Source organism: Schistocerca cancellata, chromosome 10 (genome assembly GCF_023864275.1).
Source record: "Schistocerca cancellata isolate TAMUIC-IGC-003103 chromosome 10, iqSchCanc2.1, whole genome shotgun sequence".
Lineage (NCBI taxonomy): Eukaryota > Metazoa > Arthropoda > Insecta > Orthoptera > Acrididae > Schistocerca > Schistocerca cancellata.
In genome coordinates, this window is record NC_064635.1 from 193152999 (window position 1) to 193177998 (window position 25000).

At 44.8% G+C, this 25000-nt stretch overlaps 1 protein-coding gene across 1 annotated transcript in view; it reads right to left on the minus strand.

Annotated features, from left to right (window-relative positions):
• Positions 1 to 707: 707 nt before the first annotated feature.
• Positions 708 to 25000, minus strand: part of LOC126106476 (ammonium transporter Rh type B) — a 165121-nt gene continuing 140828 nt past the window's right edge. The window contains exons 9-10 of the mRNA XM_049912776.1: positions 14268 to 14394; positions 708 to 1242 (exon numbers count right to left, since the gene is read on the minus strand). Of these exons, the coding sequence (XP_049768733.1) occupies positions 1007 to 1242; positions 14268 to 14394 (363 nt within the window). The 3' untranslated portion in view covers positions 708 to 1006. The remainder of the gene's footprint in view (positions 1243 to 14267; positions 14395 to 25000) is intronic.

Here is a 25000-nt window from a genome sequence, read left to right on the forward strand (position 1 = left end):
GGTCTAGTAGCGGCAGTATGAGGATACAAATCGGGTTTATGTTTTACCTATACAAACGCAATCCCGAAATTTCATTACTCTATAATAATTACTTTTTGCTGTGGTGGATTTTTTTTCTGTCAGAGTGTCTCCAAGTTACCGAGTCTAGTATTTTGGAATGATAGTTAAGCAAAGATGTGTGAAAATGAAATAATTACTTTCTGTACATGTGCACTTGCTGGATAAATGGTCGTTAGTGCTGCATTTATCCATCTAGCATTAATTCCCGTACAGTTTCCAGAGATAGCATTGTAAGGAATCCAATACCAGGGCCTAAGAATTCAAAGAACTTCCTTTTGCCACCCATACACATCTGAATCACGCTGAAAACGGTGTCACCTGGTAATATGATCCCACAAATCAGTTTTCAAGGTAATGCATGTGCCTACAAATCCAGTTCTCACCTGGAGAGTTTCAGCAGAAACCAAAGTCACCGACAGCAGATGGTAATTCCTAGAACGAGACATCTGGCTTGAGATGCCTACGTTCTGCCACTGCCCTTTTGGATCAGCTCTTGAGTTGAAGCTCTTGAGTTGAAGCTGCAAGGAAGTCACATTAATGACAGGATAGGTAGAAACCGCATTCTCACCAAGTGAAGTGTAAACTCAGGTAAGCTAAAAGACATTTCCACCACATCATTTAATCAAATACAATTATGTTTTATTGGTTTAGTTACAAGATTTACAAGTTAATATGTTTACAGAAGGTAGAGGACAACCGCTTCTATAATGCACAAAGAAACTTTTATCAGGAGCAAACACACTGCCCATCATAGCAGACTTGTATCAGAGCCATGCAGTGCAATCGGATCCACTTAATGGATTTCAGTATTACGGTACTCCGGTGCAGTACTTTATTTGTACGTATCATACTATAACACTGATTGTAGTGGCAGTGCTTCACCCAGTCTTTGGCTATGTATTTGTACCCTCGTGTGGCACTCATGTGGCTGGACGTAGAGTGGACGTCATATGTGCAGCTGCGACTCCAGCGCTGTGACTTCCACCTTATCACCAGCCTCCAGGGCTAGGTTGTCCAACCCCTGCTCCCTGCTAGGCGCCACCACGTCGGTGGCTGCGCAGTCGCCGTTGGCAGCCCTGCTCGGGGACTCCCAGCCTTCCTCGGGCAGCTCCCAGTGGCGGCCATCGCTGAACCACTCCTCACGCGGCACTTGCTGCAGTACTGGCAGTCTCAGCAGGACTCCTGTGAGGCCAACAGGACATTCAGAGTAGAGGCACTGTCTGCCGAGTTGTAAGAGTTGCACTATGCTTAAGATGCGACATGAAGGGACACTGAAGCATTATTTAAACTTGAAACTTTATCCTATGTTGACTAGGTTGCTTAAATAATTACTCAGTTTACTGTTTAGAAGTAATTTGTCGACGCATTCCAGTCTCTGCCAATCAACAGAAATATTAAAATAATAACAAATTTTGTACACAGAATACGGAGTCACATGCATCACTCATCAGTACCAGAAATAACTCAAGTTAGATGGATGATGAACATGACTTCGTCCTCAGTTTGAAGACTTTGTTCCCGAAATCAATACATATTATAAAAATGGCTGTGTGTGTGTGTGTGTGTGTGTGTACGTGTGTGTTTCACATCTCTTCCTAAGCCACTGGACCAGTTTAACCAAACATGATAAACATATCCCTTACTGTCAGGCAACAATCGCTGTGGGGGTATTAACCACATACATATCACAGTTTAGGAGATATGGCGACATGAACATAGAGATGTATGAAAAACTGTCACATTGTACATGACTTTTAAATTTATTACTTCTTTTCTACTAACTGTATTTGCAATGAGAAAACCTGTATGGGCCACCTACTTTCACAAGTTGTCCACAGATGACCACCGTGTTCACAGAATTTGTCCTAAAGGAGCAGATTCTTGGACTGGTTACCAGAAAGTAAAAGGAAGTGGTAAAATATACAGTCATAAGCATTCTCTTCCTGAGCCTGTTATGAATGAAATACAACCAGTTTTTAGAGATCTGAGTGATCCTGTTTTGCTTAGTAAATGTCTTCATGGGGGTACTCAGAATACAAATGAAAGTTACAACCATTGCATATGGGAAAGAATACCCAAGAATGTTTTTGGAGGATTAAATACATTAAAAGTTGGTGCACTAGATATAGTGATATGTTTCAATGACGGAGTGATAGGAAAGTTGGAATTCCTGAGAAATTTAGGCATAAAATGTGGCTCTAATATGGAAGATCAATTGCTTGCGTGTGACAGACAACGACTGCATGAAGCTGAAAGATTCACTTTTCAAGTTACCAAAGAAGCAAGAAGTGCTTAAAGGAGTGCCAAGAGGAAGTTTGAAGGCGAAGAAATGCTGCAGGTTGAAGATTATGCTTCAGGGAAGTTCTGAGGTACAGATTAATTGGACTAATATCTTCATTCACAATTTCCCACAATTTGTATTTTTCAGAATTCAGGTACAAATATTTCCTAAAGTTTGTACGGCATTGCTCTAATTTTTTCTGAAACTTGCAATAGTTCATACTCATGTAGTAGATTGTAAGCTTTATTGCAGTATCAACTAAATTACAAAAATAAATCTTTTATTAGCAATAAATTTATAAAAATTTAAACATAAGATGTGATATTTTTTATCCTTGTAATATAAATAATTGGTGGAATTAAATAGGTCTAGTACTTTAGCCATCATGTTATGTATATCTGGTAAAAATTTGGTCTCCTTCAAATGTATAACATTGGATAAAATAGCACCTCAATTTGAGGAACCATTTTGAAAAGATGCAATCAATTCCTTTGTAATTTTTTAATAACCCTAAGCAGGTTCAAAAATATTGAAAACATTTGTAATTTGTTTAGAAAATTGTGCCACATTACCTGATATCAACAAAAAATCTGTAAATCATATACATTTTAAACAGTGCCTGAAAGAAATAGGTATTGATTTTTACATAATATTGAGTCGGAAAAGTACCCTGTACCCTTAAAGAAGATACGCATTTGTAGAAGTTAACTACCAAGAGCTGTCAAGAAATGCATAAAATGCTTTTTATTTAAAACCCAAATATCGACCAGTTTCAGTCAGAGACCAACCTCACAGATTCTATCCAAAGACACAAAAAATACCTGTAGTATACAAAAAATGTTACAAAATCTTTTCCAAGGTAGTGCAAAATATACATGAATACGTACAGGTTAAAAACAGTGTAGGAGACAACATCACATCTATCATCACTTAAAAAATGGCCAGTGTCTTATGAAGGGAATGCCATGAATTAGAGGACTTTGAAAGGCAAACATACTAATAACATAATTAAACATAGCAATACTGAAGAGAAGATCAGAGACGTAAGTGCTACAATTGTAAAAAAATATTGAGAAGTTGGTTACAGATCATTACAAAGTATTTTCGTCATATTGGACAAAAATATCTCGATGATAAGCTTCTTGCTGAATGCAGGGGACTGGCCTGTCTTCAGTGAACATGTTCGGTATAGTTTCACATGTAAACAGAAAAAAGAAGTTGCTATCCCCTAAGACAAAAAACATCGATCTTAGTGTACAAGGCAAAAATCATTATATAGCCCTAATGCTCTACATAAGAGTTGTGGCCATTCTTTAAATAGTGATAGAGATGATGTGGCTTAAAGTATTTTAACCCTGTAAATATTCATGTACATTTTACACTTCTATGGAAAAGATTTTGTAACAATTCCTGTATACTACACGTGCTTTTTGCATCTTTGAACAGAATCCGTGAAGATGGTCCGTGACTGAAGCCACTCGATATTTGGGTTTTTAATAAAAAAGCAGTTGATGATCAGACAGTCTTTTTGTGCAAGGAGGTAAGCGTAGTAGGGAACAAATGACCGAGATGGCCAAGAATGGTATGGGATAATTGAGTATAATAGGCACTGCAGGAGAGGGAATAGTTGGTGAATGGGGCAGAGACCACAATTGTCGACTGGAAGAAGAGCAGGTCCCTCATAACCTCTACTTAAGTTCAAATGATTCAAATGGCTCTGAGCACTATGCGACTTAACTTCTGAGGTCATTAGTCGCCTAGAACTTAGAACTAATTAAACCTAACTAACCTAAGGACATCACACACATCCATGCCCGAGGCAGGATTCGAACCTGCGACCGTAGCGGTCGCTCGGTTCCAGACTGTAGCGCCTAGAACCGCACGGCCACTCCGGCTGGCTCTACATAAGTCGGTTCTAATTCTACCTCATGTGGCTTGGCCATCTGAGAACCCCCATCAAGTTGTCTGGGGGAGGTTGCATTTTGAGTAGACTACTCACTAGGTAGTTTTATTGCACTGCATTCACGATTTGTTATATAGGCCTACATGTTTGAGACATATGCCCATCTCTGCACATGGGCACACAAGCGAGATGTATCGTCGTGAACGTTATGGGGAGGTTTGCTGACTGCCTACACATCAGCTGTTTGCCCACTCCTGCACACCTGTGCATGTGGGCATGCTGCCACCAACAGATGGGCGTTCAACATGGAACAACCCTCACTACACATTGATGAAAATAGGATCACGTATATGACATACTGGTTTTAAGAGTCCCCATTAAGACACTCTTCTTGTGCCTTTCTGCCACATCTGTGCAGGGTCAAAATGGTCAGTAACGGATTTGGCATGGTTAATTTAAGGGGTGGCGAGATGCTCCCCCATTACCCTCCCCTCTCCCATCCAGTATGCGATGTAAGTCCCCAAAAATGGCTCTGAGCACTATGGGACTTAACTACTGAGGTCATCAGTCCCCTATAATTTAGAACTACTTAAACCTGACTAACCTAAGGACATCACACACATCCATGCCCGAGGCAGGATTCGAACCTGCGACCGGAGCGGTCACGCGGTTCCAAACTGACGCGCTTAGAACCGCAAGGCTACACCAGCCGGCTGTAAGTCCCCCATCTGTCTGCATGTAGCTTTATTCTTATGAAGTCTTCTGTTTGCAAAACGTGTAACTGAGGTGAGACTTGGGTACCAGCCCAGTATTCACCTACTTGGAAACTGGCTAGGAACCAAACTGAGGCTGGCCAACACACCGACCGTCGTCATTAACCAGTTGGGTGGATCTGATCCAGGTCCAGTGCACCTCCACATTCTGTAAGCAGCTCTTCAACACTCAAAGATATCCAGGTGAGTCCTTGAAGAATATTTGTAATTAGCTAGCAGAAAGTTCTTTAATTCATTCATAAACTACACAGTTTTCGTCATATGATATTTACCATGCTTTGGCAAGTTGCTGAATGAAAGTGCATCCACTTATCTGAATACTTTCTGTGCCAATGTTAAGCCCTTGAAGCTTTTACTGAAGTTGTACTTTTTCCTAGTACTACAGTAATAATTAAGGCTACTTTTTAACAAAAAGACACTGGTAACAACAAATTACATTAATGTGGAAATGTATCATGAAACAGATGTCCAGGCATCAAGATATTAAGTGGACCTTGTAGAATATTCTAGAACTAATATCATATACAACACGTGTAATCATCATCATCATCTTTGTTTCCCCTCTATCCAACATCTGGTCAGGTTGGGGTATCAAAGGTACTTCGCCACTTTACTTGGTCTTTCCACCATTCTTCTTTCACAATTTGGTTCCATAGCAGGTTTATCCTCCTTAAACTCATCTTTATTGTATCAGTCCATCTTGTTCTCGGTCTTCCTCTTGGCCTCTTGCCCTCAATCTTGAACTCGATCATTCCTCTTGGTATTCTTCCCTCTCCCATCCTCTTCACATGCCCACGCCATTTTAATCTATTCTTTTCAATTTTCTCAGTCAGCTTCTCCGCTCCAATTTCCTTCCTAACATCTTCATTTTTCACTCTGTCTCTCCTCGTCTTCCCTAGCATACTTCTACAGAAAATTCATTTCAGAGGATTGTACCCTACTCTCCTCTCTTCTAGTCATACTCTTCGAGCCGTAAATTAGTATGGGTGTGAAGTAAGTCTTGTATAGCACCAGCTTACACCTCATTGACACCTCCCTTCCCCACACCAAGCCCCTCACACACTGGTAAAATGTACCACTGTGTTGTATTCTTATGCTAATTTCTCTCTCCAACGAGCATTCCCCATTAATACACTTTCCAAATATTTAAAGTTGTCCACTATTTCAATATCCTGTCCCTTAATATGAATTTGTCCCTTGCCCTCTCTATCCTCTCTGGTTACCACTATGGTCTTGCTTTTTCCACACTAAATTTCATTCCATATTTTTCGAACTTATCATTTAGGTTGTCTATTTGTTTTTGTACCACCTTACTGCTTGTTCCCCACACCACAATATCATCACGTAATAGGTTTTGTATTCTGAAAATATTCCCATGGATGACTTCCACAATAAATTATTCTTCATCTCATTTGGGAATGACAATATTCAGAATGAGCCAAGTTCTCACTTCGAAATCACTAACAGCGGTAATCATTTGTACTACTGAGTTAGCTGCAATAAGGAATTTATTAATTCTGAGGTCTGGATTTTCCAGTCTGCATGGTGATTTACCCATATCACTACCTGGTCTATGTATTTCACAGTCTGAACACATTGTGGCTACAGCTTCTCTACAGCTGTGATAAGTAGTATATTGTGTGCACTCGGTTCAGTCGCAGTTTAATGATAATCCATTTCCTGATACAACTGTTGATGTTTTCAAATATTTCATTAACTGATGTTTCACTAAGAGGATAACTACAGTTTTTTATTCGCGTTCTTGTACTGTCTGTAAACAATATTTGCAACTTCTGTCAGTGCATTGGAAAGATCTTGTGAGTACATTAGAAACAACAAAGGACTTCTGGTGCATCATGAGTGATTACTTAAATTTTAGAGTGCCAAACAGTGCCATAGAACTTGTAAAGACTGTTTTCTTATCGTGGAACTCAAATATAAGTATGAACTTAATGTCTACACTCTCTCGTAATGTTTTAATATTTGCATTTGGATATCATAGTTCACACAGTAAAAATATGTAAACATACTGCAAAATATTTCCAAAGTTAATAATTTTCTTATTTAATTTTTCTAATATGTAAGATGTCAAGATAAAACATAGTCTGTTCAATTAACAAGATCTTTTGAAGTTCACACTGTTTACCACTGAAAATATTTTTTCTACTTTAAATGTTTGTAAAATTTACTGTACACGACCCTTCTACATAACACATAACCGTTGAGATTTTCGTGGCCACTGACGAAACGTCAGAAAAATCATTACACAAACGTTGGTCAAGATCCCGAGACCTAAACCAACAGTCAACACTTCCAGAAACGTTTTGAAATGGTGGTAAATATGAGATGGTGGGGTAATTCTTTAATTTTTTTTGTTACTTCATCTCATTTTCTAGGAAGTATCTTAAAAACATATCCGAGTTTCTCTGAGAAAACACCACCATCTTAAAGATCATTACAAAAGTAAACTAGTGGTTCGGATAGCTCAATTCAAAATCATTTGATTGTATTACTTTCAATTTCATCATAATCACTTAAGAATGTACACTCCTGGAAATGGAAAAAAGAACACATTGACACTGGTGTGTCAGACCCACCATACTTGCTCCGGACACTGCGAGAGGGCTGTACAAGCAATGATCACAAGCACGGCACAGCGGACACACCAGGAACCGCGGTGTTGGCCGTCGAATGGCGCTAGCTGCGCAGCATTTGTGCACCGCCGCCGTCAGTGTCAGCCAGTTTGTCGTGGCATTCGGAGCTCCATCGCAGTCTTTAACACTGGTAGCATGCCGCGACAGCATGGACGTGAACCGTATGTGCAGTTGACGGACTTTGAGCGAGGGCGTATAGTGGGCATGCGGGAGGCCGGGTGGACGTACCGCCGAATTGCTCAACACGTGGGGCGTGAGGTCTCCACAGTACATCGATGTTGTCGCCAGTGGTCGGCGGAAGGTGCACGTGCCCGTCGACCTGGGACCGGACCGCAGCGACGCACGGATGCACGCCAAGACCGTAGGATCCTACGCAGTGCCGTAGGGGACCGCACCGCCACTTCCCAGCAAATTAGGGACACTGTTGCTCCTGGGGTATCGGCGAGGACCATTCGCAACCGTCTCCATGAAGCTGGGCTACGGTCCCGCACACCGTTAGGCCGTCTTCCGCTCACGCCCCAACATCGTGCAGCCCGCCTCCAGTGGTGTCGCGACAGGCGTGAATGGAGGGACGAATGGAGACGTGTCGTCTTCAGCTATGAGAGTCGCTTCTGCCTTGGTGCCAATGATGGTCGTATGCGTGTTTGGCGCCGTGCAGGTGAGCGCCACAATCAGGACTGCATACGACCGAGGCACACAGGGCCAACACCCGGCATCATGGTGTGGGGAGCGATCTCATACACTGGCCGTACACCACTGGTGATCGTCGAGGGGACACTGAATAGTGCACGGTACATCCAAACCGTCATCGAGCCCATCGTTCTACCATTCCTAGACCGGCAAGGGAACTTGCTGTTCCAACAGGACAATGCACGTCCGCATGTATCCCGTGCTACCCAACGTGCTCTAGAAGGTGTAAGTCAACTACCCTGGCCAGCAAGATCTCCGGATCGGTCCCCCATTGAGCATGTTTGGGACTGGATGAAGCGTCGTCTCACGCGGTCTGCACGTCCAGCACGAACGCTGGTCCAACTGAGGCGCCAGGTGGAAATGGCATGGCAAGCCGTTCCACAGGACTACATCCAGCATCTCTACGATCGTCTCCATGGGAGAATAGCAGCCTGCATTGCTGCGAAAGGTGGATATACACTGTACTAGTGCCGACATTGTGCATGCTCTGTTGCCTGTGTCTATGTGCCTGTGGTTCTGTCAGTGTGATCATGTGATGTATCTGACCCCAGGAATGTGTCAATAAAGTTTCCCCTTCCTGGGACAATGAATTCACGGTGTTCTTATTTCAATTTCCAGGAGTGTATTTTAAATGTGTTGCCTCAACGGCATGAAAAAGATCGCTTCGTGCACTTCTTGTCTTCATATTCCCCTATCGGTAGTAATCGGCTTTATCTTTCGAAAGGTACACACATATATATTTTTATGAGAGACCTTTCTCCTTCCATTTTATGATCGCCATACCACAGCATCCGTTTTTGTTTCATTCTGTCAGTAATACTTAGTGTCACCTTCATTCTTCTGGTTGTATTTTGCGCATGCACCATTCATGATTTCGCATAATATCCATATCCATATCCAGACTTCGCAACTTCCACACTCATTTTCTTCTAACATGTCATGTTTCTCAGTTATAAAGAGTAATTTCTTAACATCAAGTTGAAAGTTATTAAATGTATTGTTATAGAGCTTTCAGGCATTCAGTTTGTAGCTGCACAAAGCTAAATTCAATATATTGTGGATACATGCCAGCATCGGTCGTAAATACTGAAATCCTTTATTTTATGTATCGATTTCGGTCACTGTGTGACCACCTTCAGTGCAAATTAGTCGAAACTGGTAGGCCCATATCATAATAGCACATTTTCTATGATGTGTGATGATTACTTCCAACAGATATCTTTACCTTTACTGCATGCTTTTTTTTTTTTTTGCGCACATCACAGTGCAAGTTACACTTCATAGAAAATCTTGTGCTATTATGACATTTCCACAAGATTCGAAAAATTTGCACTGAAGATGGTCACACAGTGACCGAAATCGATCTGTAACATTAATGATTTCAAGATTTACGACCGATTCTACCATTTATCCAAAATATATTGACAATAATACGGTAATGGTGTCCACGGTTCCCAGTAGAGTTAGACATTTAAGCTGAACTGTCCGCTGCTGATAAAGAATTTGTCAATATTGTGTTTTTGTGGAGTGCTAAGTATCATTCCTTTATTTACTTTTAAAGAAATTTAATGATTTCAGTAACTTGTTTTTCCTGTCTCATTTCTTAGCCTTCCACAGCTGCATCTGCACATTGCAAGCCACCCCTCGATGTTTCGCGGAAGGTACCGATCAAGCAAGGGAGTGGTAGTGAATGTGACACTTTACAAATAAGTTCATCAGACAAAGCACTGAACATCCTGTTAATAGAGAGCTTTTGAGCCTGTTAATGCTCTGAAACTGGTAACAGGCGGACGTGCAATCCTCAGCCGCCACTGACATAAGTCATGGTAGTTTTGTATGTGGAATTAGCATAGTCTCATGGACCGACATAGAGACTTGACAGAATAGCGAAAAGGAGCTTCATGCTTCGATTTGTCCACGACAACACCGTGTATGAACTTGCCCAGTTTGTTGGAGAGTCCAATGCGTTTACACAGAGTGATGTACCACTCTCATCCCTTTAGCACGACGTAAGATAACTCAAAACTCCAGTTGGAATTGCTGCTGTCACTAAAGTCAGCACCATATGTAACAATTACCAGAGGAAAATTGCGATGGGTACTGCACATAGTCGATGATCGGAGTCGGGTACCTCACAAAAGGTCATTAGTCACAGAGGCACGTAAATTTTCACGCCTCCACAAGCAAATGGTGCAATGTTTGAAAGGCATCGACGGTCCGATAATTCCTTTAACATTCAGCTTATCGAGGGTGTAATATAGACTGGAGGTGGTTCCTTAATGGTTTGGATACATTTTTGGTATCATGAATTGGGCTGACTAATTCAGACTGGCGTGAAAGTAAAGAAGGATGTTTATTTGAGCATTGTCAGTGAGCAAGTGCACCTGCACATTCCTGGTATGACAGACACTCCCGAGTGGTCCGCTAAATCACTCGATGTTAATCCTACAAAAAAGCTCTAGGGACTATTTGCAGGCTCGAAAGACACATATCACTCAGCATCTGCAAATTTTGGTAGCTGTATGATGGGTTGTTTAATCTCACATGCCCACAGTGTGCACTAGAGACAGGCAAGGTGGTGCATGCTTGGGAACTAGTTCACTGGTGGGAACCGTTCATTTTTACTCGTTCACCGTTCATTGTGCTTGGTATATGGTTCTTATGAAAAACTGAAAATTAGTGGCATAGGTGAAGATGGAAGGCGCCAAGAGGGAGGCACTTGACTCTCCCCTGGAGTGAAAAGTTTTTATTCATAACAAAATTCACACACTTGTAATTTTCGTGATTCTGTAGAACATCTCGTTTAGCCAACTGCAGCGTTATGTGGCTGATCGCAGTGAAATAATATAAGGTGGCGCACGAAAAACCGGCCCCGAGTACAGACTGCTCGCCGATTACGCACGATTTGTTGACCGCTACGAGCAGAATAAATAAAAATGTAATATTAGGCACTGAAGAAATGACAAATAAGCTAATGCAAACAACTTCGAAAGAACAGATGATTGGTAAGCGACAATGAGCAGTCTAGTACTAGGGGCCGATTTTTCATGCTGTACGACTGAAATAATATTGTAGGAGTTATCATATTCTCTTTAAAAAATTTGACACCGTACACTCGATTACGAAGCGCGGGTTTAATTTGGTTGTTAAGTCGGTCTGCCTTCCATAACAATGAACATGCTCTTTTACACTGGATCAAAAAAAGACGGAAAATGGCCACTAGTGTGCGTCCTTTGCATGTCTAATAACAAAAAATCTTGCCTTTTTACAAGTATTTCTTCTGCTGTTTATCGAAATAGTGAAGTAAGCTGATACGTCGTTTTGTTACCTGAAAATATGTATGTATTACACACAACGTAATTTTTATGTAATTTATGTAATCATAAAATACATTTTAACTACCAGTCGTGGACGCTCAATAGAATACGAGAAGAACCAGAAGTTCAGAGTTCAAAAAAGGTTTGAGACAGATCTAGAATGGGCGTGCGCAGCGAACGAAACGAGCACCTGGATACTTGAACTAACTATGAGCAGTCGGCAGTGGAACTGCGACGAGTGGCCACGCGAAGAAGCTCGAGTCCGGCCGAGCGAGACCGAGTCAGAGAGAGAGACAGGCGAAGAAGGACGAGTCCGGCCGAGCGAGACCGAGACGGAGACAGAGACAGGCGAAGAAGGACGAGTGCGGCCGAGCGAGACCGAGACAGACGGGAACGGGACCGAGGCTGGAACGAGACCGGCCGACGTGTCGTTCGGGAACGAGACCGACCTTTCCCGATTCCGGGAACTATTAGTACACTACTGGCCATTAAAATTGCTACACCACGAAGATGACTAGCTCCAGACGCGAAATTTAACCGACAGGAAGAGGATGCTGTGACATGCAAACGATTAGCTTTTCAGAGCATTGACACAAGGTTGGCGCCGGTGGCGACACCTACAACGTGCTGACATGAGGAAATTTTCCAACCGATTTGTCATACACAAACAGCAGTTGACCGGCGTTGCCTGGTGAAACGTTGTTGTGATGCCTCGTGTAAGGAGGAGAAATGCGTACCATCACGTTTCCCACTTTGATAAAGGTCGGATTGTAGCCTATCGCGATTGCGGTTTACCGTATCGCAACATTGCTGCTCGCGTTAGTCGAGATCCAATGACTGTTGGCAGAATATGGAATCGGTGGGTTCAGGAGGGTAATACGGAACGCCGTGCTGGATCCCAACGGCCTCGCATCACTAGCAGTCGAGATGACAGGCATCTTATCCGCACGGCTGTAACGGATCGTGTACCCACGTCTCGATCCCTGAGTCAGCCGGCTGGGGTCGCCGAGCGGTTCTAGGCGTTACAGTCTGGAACCGCAAGACCGCTACGGTCGCAGGTTCGAATCCTGCCTTGGGCATGGATGTGTGTGATGTCCTTAGGTTAGTTAGGTTTAGGTAGTTCTAAGTTCTAGGGGACTGATGACCTCAGATGTTAAATCCCATAGTGCTCAGAGCCATTTGAACCATTTTTTTGATCCCTGAGTCAACAGATGGGGACGTTTTGCAAGACAACAACCATCTGCACGAACAGTTAGACGACGTTTGCAGCAACATGGACTATCAGCTCGGAGGTCGCCGCTGCGGTTAGCCTTGACGCTGCATCACGGACAGGAGCGCCTGCGATGGTGTGCTCAACGACGAACCTGGGAAAATGTCATTTTTTCGGATGAATCTAGGTTCTATTTACAGCATCATGATGGTCGCATCCTTGTTTGGCGACATCGCGGTGAACGCACATTGGAAACGTGTATTCGCCATCGCCATACTGCCGCATCACCCGGCGTGATGTTATGGAGTGCCATTGGTTGCACGTCTCGGTCACCTCTTGTTCGCATTGACGGGACTTTCAACAGTGGACGTTACATTTCAAATGTGTTACGACTACCGTTCATTCGATCCCTGCGAAACCCTACATTTCAGCAGGATAATGCACGACCGCATGTTGCAGGTACTGTACGGGCCTTTCTGGATACAGAAAATGTTCGACTGCTGTCCTGGTCAGCACATTCTCCAGATCTCTCTCCAATTGAAAACGTCTGGTCAATGGTGGCCGAGCAACTGGCTCGTCACAATACGCCAGTCACTACTCTTGATGTACTGTGCTACAGTGTTGAAGCTGCATGGGCAGCTGTACCTGTACACGCCATCCAAGCTCTGTGTGACTCAATGCCCAGGCGTATCAAGGCCGTTATTACGACCAGAGGTGGTTGTTCTCGGTACTGATTTCTCACGATCTATGCATCCACATTGCGTGAAAATCTAATCACATGTCAGTTCTAGTATAATATATTTGTGCAATGAATCTGCATTTCTTCTTGGTGTAGCAATTTTAATGGCCAGTAGTGTAGAAAACGGCGACCGAAGTGAATTATGAAAGAATTCGTTCCCCTTTCGTTCATCTTTGTGAACCGTTCCTTTCGACTCGTTAGTTCGCGAACGACCCATCTCTAGTGTGCACCCAGGCGCTCATGGACAGGGGTGAGCAAACTGCTGGCACACAGGCAGTTAGATGGACCAGAGGCTATGCTACAGTTGTGTATGTGTGTGCGTATGGGCAGAGTTGGTCAAGAAGTTCACAGGGGGGGCATAATGTAAAAGGGCCGAATGGTACGTAGCACAAGCTAACTGCACTTTCCCGCTGATGGGCACCCAGGAATTACACAGTATTACGTTGATGTGTCCTGAGGGTGACTAATTTCATTTTCCAAGTGGTCAACCCTATTTAGGAAGCAGTTACCCAAAGTGGCTGACAACGGATAATTGGTCTAAAATATGAACACGTAACTATACGGAGTATCAGCAGACAGATGCTAGGCAGTGTGTGTGTGTGTGTGTGTGTGTCTGTGTGTGTGTGATTTTTGTACGTACCTGTGAGAGCACCGGCCACCAGCGCTATGGCGAGGCTGTGCGCCAAAGCCAGCAGTTGGAACCCAGCCTGGGCCTGAGCGGAACGCCCCAGCAATGCAGATGGAGAGCCGTCAGGTCCTTCATGAGGCTGAAACACAAGGTGATGTGTGAAGCCTTCAGAGCTGTCGACTATATGAACCAGGGTTCACTTCTCAAACCCTGAGCTTCGTTAAGGAGGCTGATCTACTCTCAAGCTCATAAATTAAGGATAATACTGTTACATGGTGAAACAGCACTCTGGTGGGCGGTTTGCGGGTTTGAATCACCTCTGGGTATGACCATGCCGTGCATTTGACCTGCGGTCGTCTCACGGTGGCGCTGGCAACAGTCCACATACGCAGAGGTGTGTTGGTGCTTGTCAGAGTGCGGTGCAGAGAGTAAGTGTGCAGACGTTTTCAGATGTTCTGATGGTGGATGTGTGTTGAAAATGGCTCAAATATCATGCATTGATGACGTTATGAGGTGTGGGATACTAGGGTGACTGGAGGCTGGTCAAACACAGCAGGTCGTAACACGGGCCCCCCGTGTGCCACAAAGTATGATCTCAAGATGATGGCAACGATTCCAGCAGACAGGAAACGTGTCCAGGAGCTACAGTATGGAACCTCCACAGTGTACAACATCACAAGAAGACTGATATCTGAGCATCAGTGCCCGCAGACGGCTACGGAGTACTGCAGGTAGCCTCGGTCAGGACCTTACCGCAGCCACTGGAACAGTTGTCCCAGACACATAGTCTACATACGACTTAACACACATGGTTTATTTGCCCAGAGACTTGCAAGGTGCATTCCACTGACCCCTGGTCACAGGAGAGCCCGTAAAGCCTGGTGTCAAGAACACAGTACACGGCCATTGGAACAGTGGTTCCAGGTTATGTTCACGTACGAGTCCAGGTATAGTCTGAACAGTGTTTCTCACCGGGTTTTCATCTGCCGTGAACCAGGAACCAGATACCGACCCCTTAATGTCCTTGAAAGGGACCTGTATGGAGGTCGTGGTTTGATAGTGTGGGGTGGGATTATGATTGGTGCACGTACACCCTTGCATGTCATTGACAGAGGAACTGTAACAGGTCAGGTGTATCGGGACGTCATTTTGCACCAATATGTCCGCCTTTTCAGGGGCGCAGTGGGTCCCACCTTCCTCTTGATGGATGATAACGCACGGCCCCACCGAGCTGCCATCGTGGAGGAATACCTTGAAACAGATCAGGCAAATGGAGTGGCCTGCCTGTTCTCCAAACCTAAACACCATCGAGCAGGCCTTGGATGCACTCGATCGACGTATCGCTGCACGTCTTCAAACCCCCACGACATTTCAGGAACTCCGACAGGCACTGGTGCAAGAATGGGAGGCTATACCCCAGCAGCTGCTCGACCACCTGATTCAGAGTATGCCAACCCGTTGTGCGGCCTGTGTACGTGTGCATGGTGATCATATCCCATATTGATGTCGGGGTACGTGTGCAGGAAACAGTCGCGTTTTGTAGCACACGTGTTTCGGGACGGTTTTCTCAACTTATCACCGTGTTCCCTATGTGCCTATGCTATTAGCGCCAGTTTTGTGTAGTGGCGTGTTGTGTGGCATCACATTCTGCAATTATCCTTAATTTATGAGGATGAGTGTATGAAGCTATACAGGATGCTCTAAAGTTTCCCTTACAAACTTCTAGGACTTGTAGAGGGGAGTGAGTAGATAATATTTTGAATTGGTGCCCATGTCCGGAAACGTACTTTCAATGCTACAACCGTTTGAAAACATACTGGTTACGACTACGGGTGATCTTCAGTCCAGAGACTGGTTTGATGCAGCTCTCCATGCTACTCTATCCTGTGCAAGATTCTTCATCTCCCAGTACCTACTGCAACCTACATCCTTCTGAATCTGCTTAGTGTATTCATCTCTTGGTCTCCCTCTACGATTTTTACCCCCCACGCTGCCCTCCAATGCTAAATTTGTGATCCCTCGATGCCTCAGAACATGTCCTACCAACCGATTCCTTCTTCTAGTCAAGTTATGCTACAAATTTCTCTGCTACCCAGTTCTATTAAATACCTCCTCATTAGTCATGTGATCTACCCATCTAATCTTCAGAATTCTTCTGTAGCACAACGTTTCGAAAGCTTCTATTCTCTTCTTGTCCAAACTATTTACCGTCCATGTTTCACTTCCATACATTGCTACACTCCATACAAATACTTTCAGAAATGACTTCCTGACACTTAAATCTATACTCGATGTTAACAAATTTCTCTTCTTCAGAAACGATTTCCGTCCCATTGCCAGTCTACGTTTTATATCCTGCCTACTGCGACCATTATCAGTTATTTTGCTTCCCAAATAGCAAAACTCCTTTACTACTTTAAGTGTCTCATTTCCTAATCTAATTCCCTCAGCATCACCCGATTTAACTCGACTACATTCCATTACTCTTGTTTTGCTTTTGTTGATGTTAATCTTATATCCTCCTTTCAAGACACTGTCCATTCTGTTCAACTGCTGTTCCAAGTCCTTTGCTGTCTCTGACTGAATTACAATTGATTACATGGATTTTGATACCTATTCCAAATTTTTCTTTTGTTTCCTTTACTGCTTGCTCAATATACAGATTGAACAACACCGGGGAAAGGTTACAACCCTGTCTCACTCCCTTCCCAACCATCGCTTCCCTTTCATGCCCCTCGACTCGTATAACTGCCATCTGGTTTCTGTACAAATTGTAAATAGCCTTTCGCTCCCTGCATTTTAGCCCTGCCACCTTCAGAATTTGAAAGAAAGTATTCCACTCAACATTGTCAAAAGCTTTCTCTAAGTCTACAAATGGTAGAAACGTAGGTTTGCCTTTCCTTAATCTATCTTCTAAGATATATCTTAGGGTCAGTACTGCCTCACGTGTTTCAGCATTTCTATGGAATCCAAACTGATCATCCCCGACGTCGGCTTCTACCAGCTTTTCCATTCGTCTGTAAAGAATTCGTGTTAGTATTTTGCAGCCGTGAATTATTAAACCGATATTTCGATAATTTGCACATCTGTCAATACCTGCTTTCTTCGGGATTGGAATTATTATATTCTTCTTGAAGTCTGAGGGTATTTCACGTGTATCATACATGTTGCTCCGCAGATGGTAGAGTTTTGTCAGGGCTGCCTCTCCCAGGGCTAGACGACTAGAGATAGGTCGTTCATATTCACAGGACATGTACATTAGTATATTATGCAGAAATGATTAGGTTTGAAATGTGCCTGCAGCTCTCGTTGTCACTGTAGACCGAAGGTAATGGACTAGTGTGACTTGAGCAGACATATGCGTGAACCATGCCGCCAAATCAGTGAGTTTAAAAGGTTGTGCATTATTGGCATGAGAGTACGTGATGCATCCATCCGGGAAATTGATGCCACTGTGGGACGAAGTGTTCGGCAATGCAATGGTTGTGTGCAGATTGGTTCACGGAAGGCCATAGAATAAATCGAGATGGGTCAGCTTGAACCACCCATACTACTGCCGTATGCCATTGCAGGACAGATCTGCGTTCTCATCGGCTCTGGCGCAACTGTGGAACGGTGTAACACGTCGTACACTATCAGGGGTGGCAGACCGTCGCCGTACATTACCGCACGGGTTACGCGCGCATCACCCGCTTTTCTGGCTACCTTTGACGAACGTGGAGAAACATGCTAGAGGGGAATAGAGTACGGAACGACGTCACTGGGTACGGAAATGGCATGAAGTAGTGTTTTTGGACGAATCCAGGTTCTGTTTGTTCGAAAATGAGAGCCGCATTTTGGATCGCCCCAGACAGGGCGTTCGCAAAAGACATACAGCGCCAACTGGAGCCCTTATGATGTGGGGTGCTACTGGCTACAATCACAAATCACAACTGATGGGTGTCCAGGGCACTGTGACCAGAGTGACCTAAGTGAATGACTTCCTGCGACCCATAGTCGTAGCCTTTCCTCACAACACCCCATACACCATTTTTCAGCAAGACAATGCACGACCACATTTTGCTGAACGAACACCTGCCTTGGTGGCTTCACAGGATGTCAGCCTTTTGCCCTGGTCCGCCAGATCACTACACTTGTCGCCAATCGAAAACGTGCGGAATATGGTGAAACGACTGGTGTAGCGCTGTGACCCCATGCCAACCACCACACATGAACTTTGGCAACAGGTGAATGCAGTATGAATGGCTACGCCACGGGATGCCATTCGCGCTTGATACGCATCGATTCCATCACGTGTGGAACAAGCTATCAAAGCACATGCGGACCCTGTGTCTACTAGGCAACAGGACACATACTGATCATTTATGCAAAACATACTAATGTACATGTCCTATGAACATGAACATCCTGTCTCCATTGGTTCAAGGTTTCACTTTTCCTGCTGAACGTGAGTGTGCAAGTAATTGATGAGGCGTGACCCAGTACATTGCTTGTTTTAAAATTTCACACATTAATAACCAAAGAAACGAAAGGGAAACATAATCAGTTTTCCCAAACTACTCCAGTTCCACTACGGGCGTCCAGCGTCTCCTCTGAGCGCCACAGTCACACCTGCTGACAGTGAAGCACCCCTTTCTCGAAGCCATTGCGTAATTGCGGCGAAAAGGGCACGCGATAGAGCCGGACGTTGTGGGAAACGACATGGGTTCTCATTCATTTTATTGCCCACTCAGTCCCTTCTACAAGTCCTACAAGTTTGTAAGGGGAATTTTAGAGCACTCTGTAGAAGGTGGGCATAATAAAACTTATGCAGAGAATAATTCATGCATCTTAAAATCTGCAAACCAACTCACGTCTCCTGCACCCGAGGTGGGAAATATAGGTTGGATTGCCTATCATGTGGTGCACTAAATACACTACTGGCCATTAAAATTGCTACACCAAGAAGAAATGCAGATGATAAATGGGTATTCATTGGACAAATATATTATACTAGAACTGACATGTCACTACATTTTCACGCAATATGGGTGCATAGATCCTGAGAAATCAGTACCCAGAACAACCACCTCTGGCTGTAATAACGCCCTTGATACGCCTGGCCAGTGAGTCACACAGAGCTTGGATGGCGTGTACAGGTACAGCTGCCCATGCAGCTTCAACACGATACCACAGTTCATCAAGAGTAGTGACTGGCGTATTGTGACGAGCCAATTGCTCGGCCACCATCGACCAGACGTTTTCAGTTGGTGAGAGATCTGGAGAATATGCTGACCACGGCAGCAGTCGAACATTTTCTGTATCCAAAAAGTCCTGTACAGGACGTCCAACATGCGGTCGTGCATTATCCTGCGGAAATGTAGGGTTTCGCAGGGATCAAAAATGGCTCAAATGGCTCTGAGCACTATGGGACTTAACTGCTGTGGTCATCAGTCCCCTAGAACTTAGAACTACTTAAACCTAACTAACCAAAGGAAATCACACACGTCCATGCCCGAGGTAGGATTCGAACCTGCGACCGTAGAGGTCACGCGGTTCCAGACTGTAGCGCCTAGAACCGCACGGCCACTCCGGCCGGCTCGCAGGGATCGAATGAAGGGTACAGCCACGGGTTGTAAGACATCTGAAATGTAACGTCCACTGTTCAAAGTGCCGTCAATGCGAACAAGAGGTGACCGAGACGTGTAACCAATGGCACCCCATACCATCACGCCGGGTGATACGCCAGTATGGGGATGACGTCTACACACTTCCAACGTGCGTTCACCGCGATGTTGCCAAACACGGATGTCACCATCATGATGCTGTAAACAGAACCTGGATTCATCCGAAAAAATGACGTTTTTCTATTCGTGCACCCACGTTCGTCAGTGAGTACACCATCGCAGACGCTCCTGTCTGTGATGCAGCGTCAAGGGTAACTGGAGCTATGGTCTCCGAGCTGATAGTCCATGCTGCTGCAAACGTCGTCGAACTGTTCGTGCAGATGGTTGTTGTCTTACAAACGTCCCCATCTGTTCATTCAGGAACGGAGACGTGGCTGCACGATCCGTTACAGCCATGCGGATAAGATGCCTGTCATCTCGACTGCTAGTGATACGAGGCCGTTGGGATTCAGCACGGCGTTCCGTATTGCCCTCCTGAACCCACCGATTCCATATTCTGCTAACAGTCATTGGATCTCGACCAACGCGAGCAGCAATGTCGCGATACGATAAACCACAATCGCAATAGGCTACAATCCGACCTTTATCAAAGTCGGAAACTTGGTGGTACGCATTTTCCCTCCTTACACGAGGCATCACAACAACGTTTCACCAGGCAACGGCGGTCAACTGCTGTTTGTGTATGGTCGTCGTAACTGCCGCCTGCTTCACGTCTGCTGTGCAGCGAGCTACCTTAATTTAAGTATTAACTGTATTTTTCTTACTTGTCACTTCTTCTTCCGTGTGCATTTGCTTTTAGGAAGCTTTAATTTTCGAGTGCTCTTAATAGTGTTCCATAGATTTCGTGATTGTTTTGAATACAGTCAGAGAGAGTCCCTGTAGTCAACCATAGTGCCAGTAGTGCTAGAGTTTGTTTTCAATACAGTCCAGAGACAGGTACTGCTATTTTCATTGTTTTCTACAAGAAGTGGCTAGCAACCACAGATTAGTGAATAAGCAGCCGCCTTTAGTGAATTAGCAGTCTAGTTAAAGGTTGATTAACTGTCTTCAGTAAATTGTTTCCTTAGGATGGATAGGATGTGTGACTGCTGTGTACGGACGCAGGAGGAGCTGGCCACTGTTCGCGAACAGCTGAGCGTGTTGATGGCCGCGGTCAGCCGTCTTCAGGCTGCTGCCTCGGAGTGTAGCGGCAGTGGGGAGTCTGGTGCGTCGCAAGGTACACCCCAGGTGTTACATGCTTCACCCACTGTCCCTGCTGTCGAGACATCTTCGCGGGTACCGGGCGCGGTTGGGCCACCCTCTCCCCAAGGGGAGTGGCGGGTTCAGCGGCGTTCGCGGCGCACGAGGCGGAAGGTCAATGTGGAGGCTGGCCGTGTGGCATTGCCCGCTCTGCCTGTGAGGGGACATGTGGCTGCTCCTTCAGCAAGGTCCGAGCAGGCACACGGGGGGAGGGGTTTATTAGTTATTGGGAGCTCCAACGTTAGGCGGGTGATGGAGCCCCTTAGGGAAATAGCGAGAAGGTCGGGGAAGAAGGCCAGTGTTCACTCTGTCTGCTTGCCGGGGGGTCTCATCCGAGATGTGGAGGAGGCCCTACCGGCGGCGATAGAGTGCACTGGGTGCACCCGACTGCAAATTGTTGCTCATGTCGGCACCAATGACTCCTGCCGTCTGGGTTCAGAGGTCATCCTCAGTTCGTACAGGCGGTTGGCGGAATTGGTGAAGGCGGAAAGCCTCGCTCGCGGGGTGGAATCAGAGCTAACTATTTGTAGTATCGTTCCCAGAACCGATCGCGGTCCTCTGGTTTGGAGCCGAGTGGAAGGCTTAAACCAGAGGCTCAGACGATTCTGCGGAGATCTGGGGTGCAAATTTCTCGACCTCCGCTATCGGGTGGAGAAATGTAGAGTCCCCCTGAATAGGTCAGGCGTGCACTACACGCCGGAAGCGGCTACAAGGGTAGCGGAGTACGTGTGGAGTGCACATGGGGGTTTTTTAGGTTAGAGAATCCCCTCCCTAGGCCCGACAAGACGCCTCCTGAGACGCGGCAAGGTAGGAGTAGGCAAAATGCAACAGGGAATAACAATATTAATGTGCTAATAGTAAACTGCAGGAGCGTTTATAGAAAGGTCCCAGAACTGCTCTCATGAATAAACGATCACAACGCCCATATTGTACTAGGGACAGAAAGTTGGCTGAAACCAGACGTAAACAGTAACGAAATCCTAAACTCAGATTGGAATATATACCGCAGAGACAGGCTGAACAGTGAAGGCGGAGGCGTGTTTATAGCGGTAAGAAGTGCAATAGTATCGAAGGAAATTGACGGAGATCCGAAATGTGAAATGATTTGGGTGAAGGTCGCGGTTAAAGCAGGCTCAGACATGGTAATTGGATGTCTCTATAGGCCCCCTGGCTCAGCAGCTGTTGTGGCTGAGCACCTGAAGGATAATTTGGAAAATATTTCGAGTAGATTTCCCCACCATGTTATAGTTCTGGGTGGAGATTTTAATTTGCCGGATATAGACTGGGAGACTCAGACGTCCATAACGGGTGGCAGGGACAAAGAATCCAGTGAAATTTTTTTAAGTGCTTTATCTGAAAACTACCTTGAGCAGTTAAACAGAGAACCGACTCGTGGCGATAACATATTAGACCTACTGGTGACAAACAGACCCGAACTATTTGAAAAAGTTAACGCAGAACAGGGAATCAGCGATCATAAAGCGGTTACGGCATCGATGATTTCAGCCGTAAATAGGAATATTAAAAAGGGTAGGAAGATTTTTCTGTTTAGAAAAAGTGACAAAAAGCAGATTTCAGAGTACCTGTTGGCTCAACACAAAAGTTTTGTCTCAAGTACTGATAGTGTTGGGGATCAGTGGACAAAGTTCAAAACCATCGTACAATATGCGTTAGATGAGTATGTGCCAAGCAAGATCGTAAGAGATGGAAAAGAGCCACCGTGGTTCAACAACCGAGTTAGAAAACTGCTGCGGAAGCAAAGGGAACTTCACAGCAAACATAAACATAGCCAAAGCCTTGCAGACAAACAAAAATTACGCGAAGCGAAATGTAGTGTGAAGAGAGCTATGCGAGAGGCGTTCAATGAATTCGAAAGTAAAGTTCTATGTACTGACTTGGCAGAAAATCCTAAGAAATTTTGGTCTTATGTCAAAGCGGTAGGTGGATCAAAACAAAATGTCCAGACACTCTGTGACCAAAATGGTACTGAAACAGAGGATGACAGACTAAAGGCCGAAATACTAAATGTGTTTTTCCAAAGTTGTTTCACAGAGGAAGATTACACTGTAGTTCCTTCTCTAGATTGTCGCACAGATGACAAAATGGTAGATACAGAAATAGACGACAGAGGGATAGAGAAACAATTAAAATCGCTCAAAAGAGGAAAGGCCTCTGGACCTGATGGGATACCAGTTCAATTTTACACAGAGTACGCGAAGGAACTTGCCCCCCTTCTTGCAGCGGTGTACCGTAGGTATCTAGAAGAGCGTAGCGTTCCAAAGGATTGGAAAAGGGCACAGGTCATCCCCGTTTTCAAGAAGGGACGTCGAACAGATGTGCAGAACTATAGACCTATATCTCTAACGTCGATCAGTTGTAGAATTTTGGAACACGTATTGTGTTCGAGTATAATGACTTTTCTGGAGACTAGAAATCTACTCTGTAGGAATCAGCATGGGTTTCGAAAAAGACGGTCATGTGAAACCCAGCTCGCGCTATTCGTCCACGAAATTCAGAGGGCCATAGACACGGGTTCACAGGTAGATGCCGTGTTTCTTGACTTCCGCAAGGCGTTCGATACAGTTCCCCACAGTCGTTTATTGAACAAAGTAAGAGCATATGGACTATCAGACCAATTGTGTGATTGGATTGAGGAGTTCCTAGATAACAGGACGCAGCATGTTATTCTCAATGGAGAGAAGTCTTCCGAAGTAAGAGTAATTTCAGGTGTGCCGCAGGGGAGTGTCATAGGACCGTTGCTATTCACAATATACATAAATGACCTGGTGGATGACATCGGAAGTTCACTGAGGGTTTTTGCAGATGATGCTGTGGTGTATCGAGAGGTTGTAACAATGGAAAATTGTACTGAAATGCAGGAGAATCTGCAGCGAATTGACGCATGGTGCAGGGAATGGCAACTGAATCTCAATGTAGACAAGTGTAATGTGCTGCGAATACACAGAAAGATAGATCCTTTATCATTTAGCTACAAAATAGCAGGTCAGCAACTGGAAGCAGTTAATACCATAAATTATCTGGGAGTACGCATTAGGAGTGATTTAAAATGGAATGATAATACAAAGATGATTGTCGGTAAAGCAGATGCCAGACTGAGATTCATTGGAAGAATCCTAAGGAAATGCAATCCGAAAACAAAGGAAGTAGGTTACAGTACGCTTGTTCGCCCACTGCTTGAATACTGCTCAGCAGTGTGGGATCCGTACCAGATAGGGTTGATACAAGACATAGAGAAGATGCAACGGAGAGCAGCGCGCTTCGTTACAGGATCATTTAGTAATCGCGAAAGCGTTACGGAGATGATAGATAAACTCCAGTGGAAGACTCTGCAGGAGAGACGCTCAGTAGCTCGGTACGGGCTTTTGTCAAAGTTTCGAGAACATACCTTCACCGAAGAGTCAAGCAGTATATTGCTCCCTCCTACGTATATCTCGCGATGAGACCATGAGGATAAAATCAGAGAGATTAGAGCCCACACAGAGGCATACCGACAATCCTTCTTTCCACGAACAATACGAGACTGGAATAGAAGGGAGAACCGATAGAGGTACTGAAGGTACCCTCCGCCACACACCGTCAGGTGGCTTGCGGAGTATGGATGTAGATGTAGATGTAGATGTAGAAATCGGTTGGAAACCTTCCTCATGTCAGCACGTTGTAGGTGTCTCCACTGGCGCCAACCTTGTGTGAATATTCTGAAAAGCTAATCATTTGCATATCACAGCATCTTCTTCCTGTCAGTTAAATTTCGCGTCTGTAGCACGTCATCTTCGTGGTGTAGCAATTTTAATGGGCAGTAGTGTATTTGCCATGTCATGC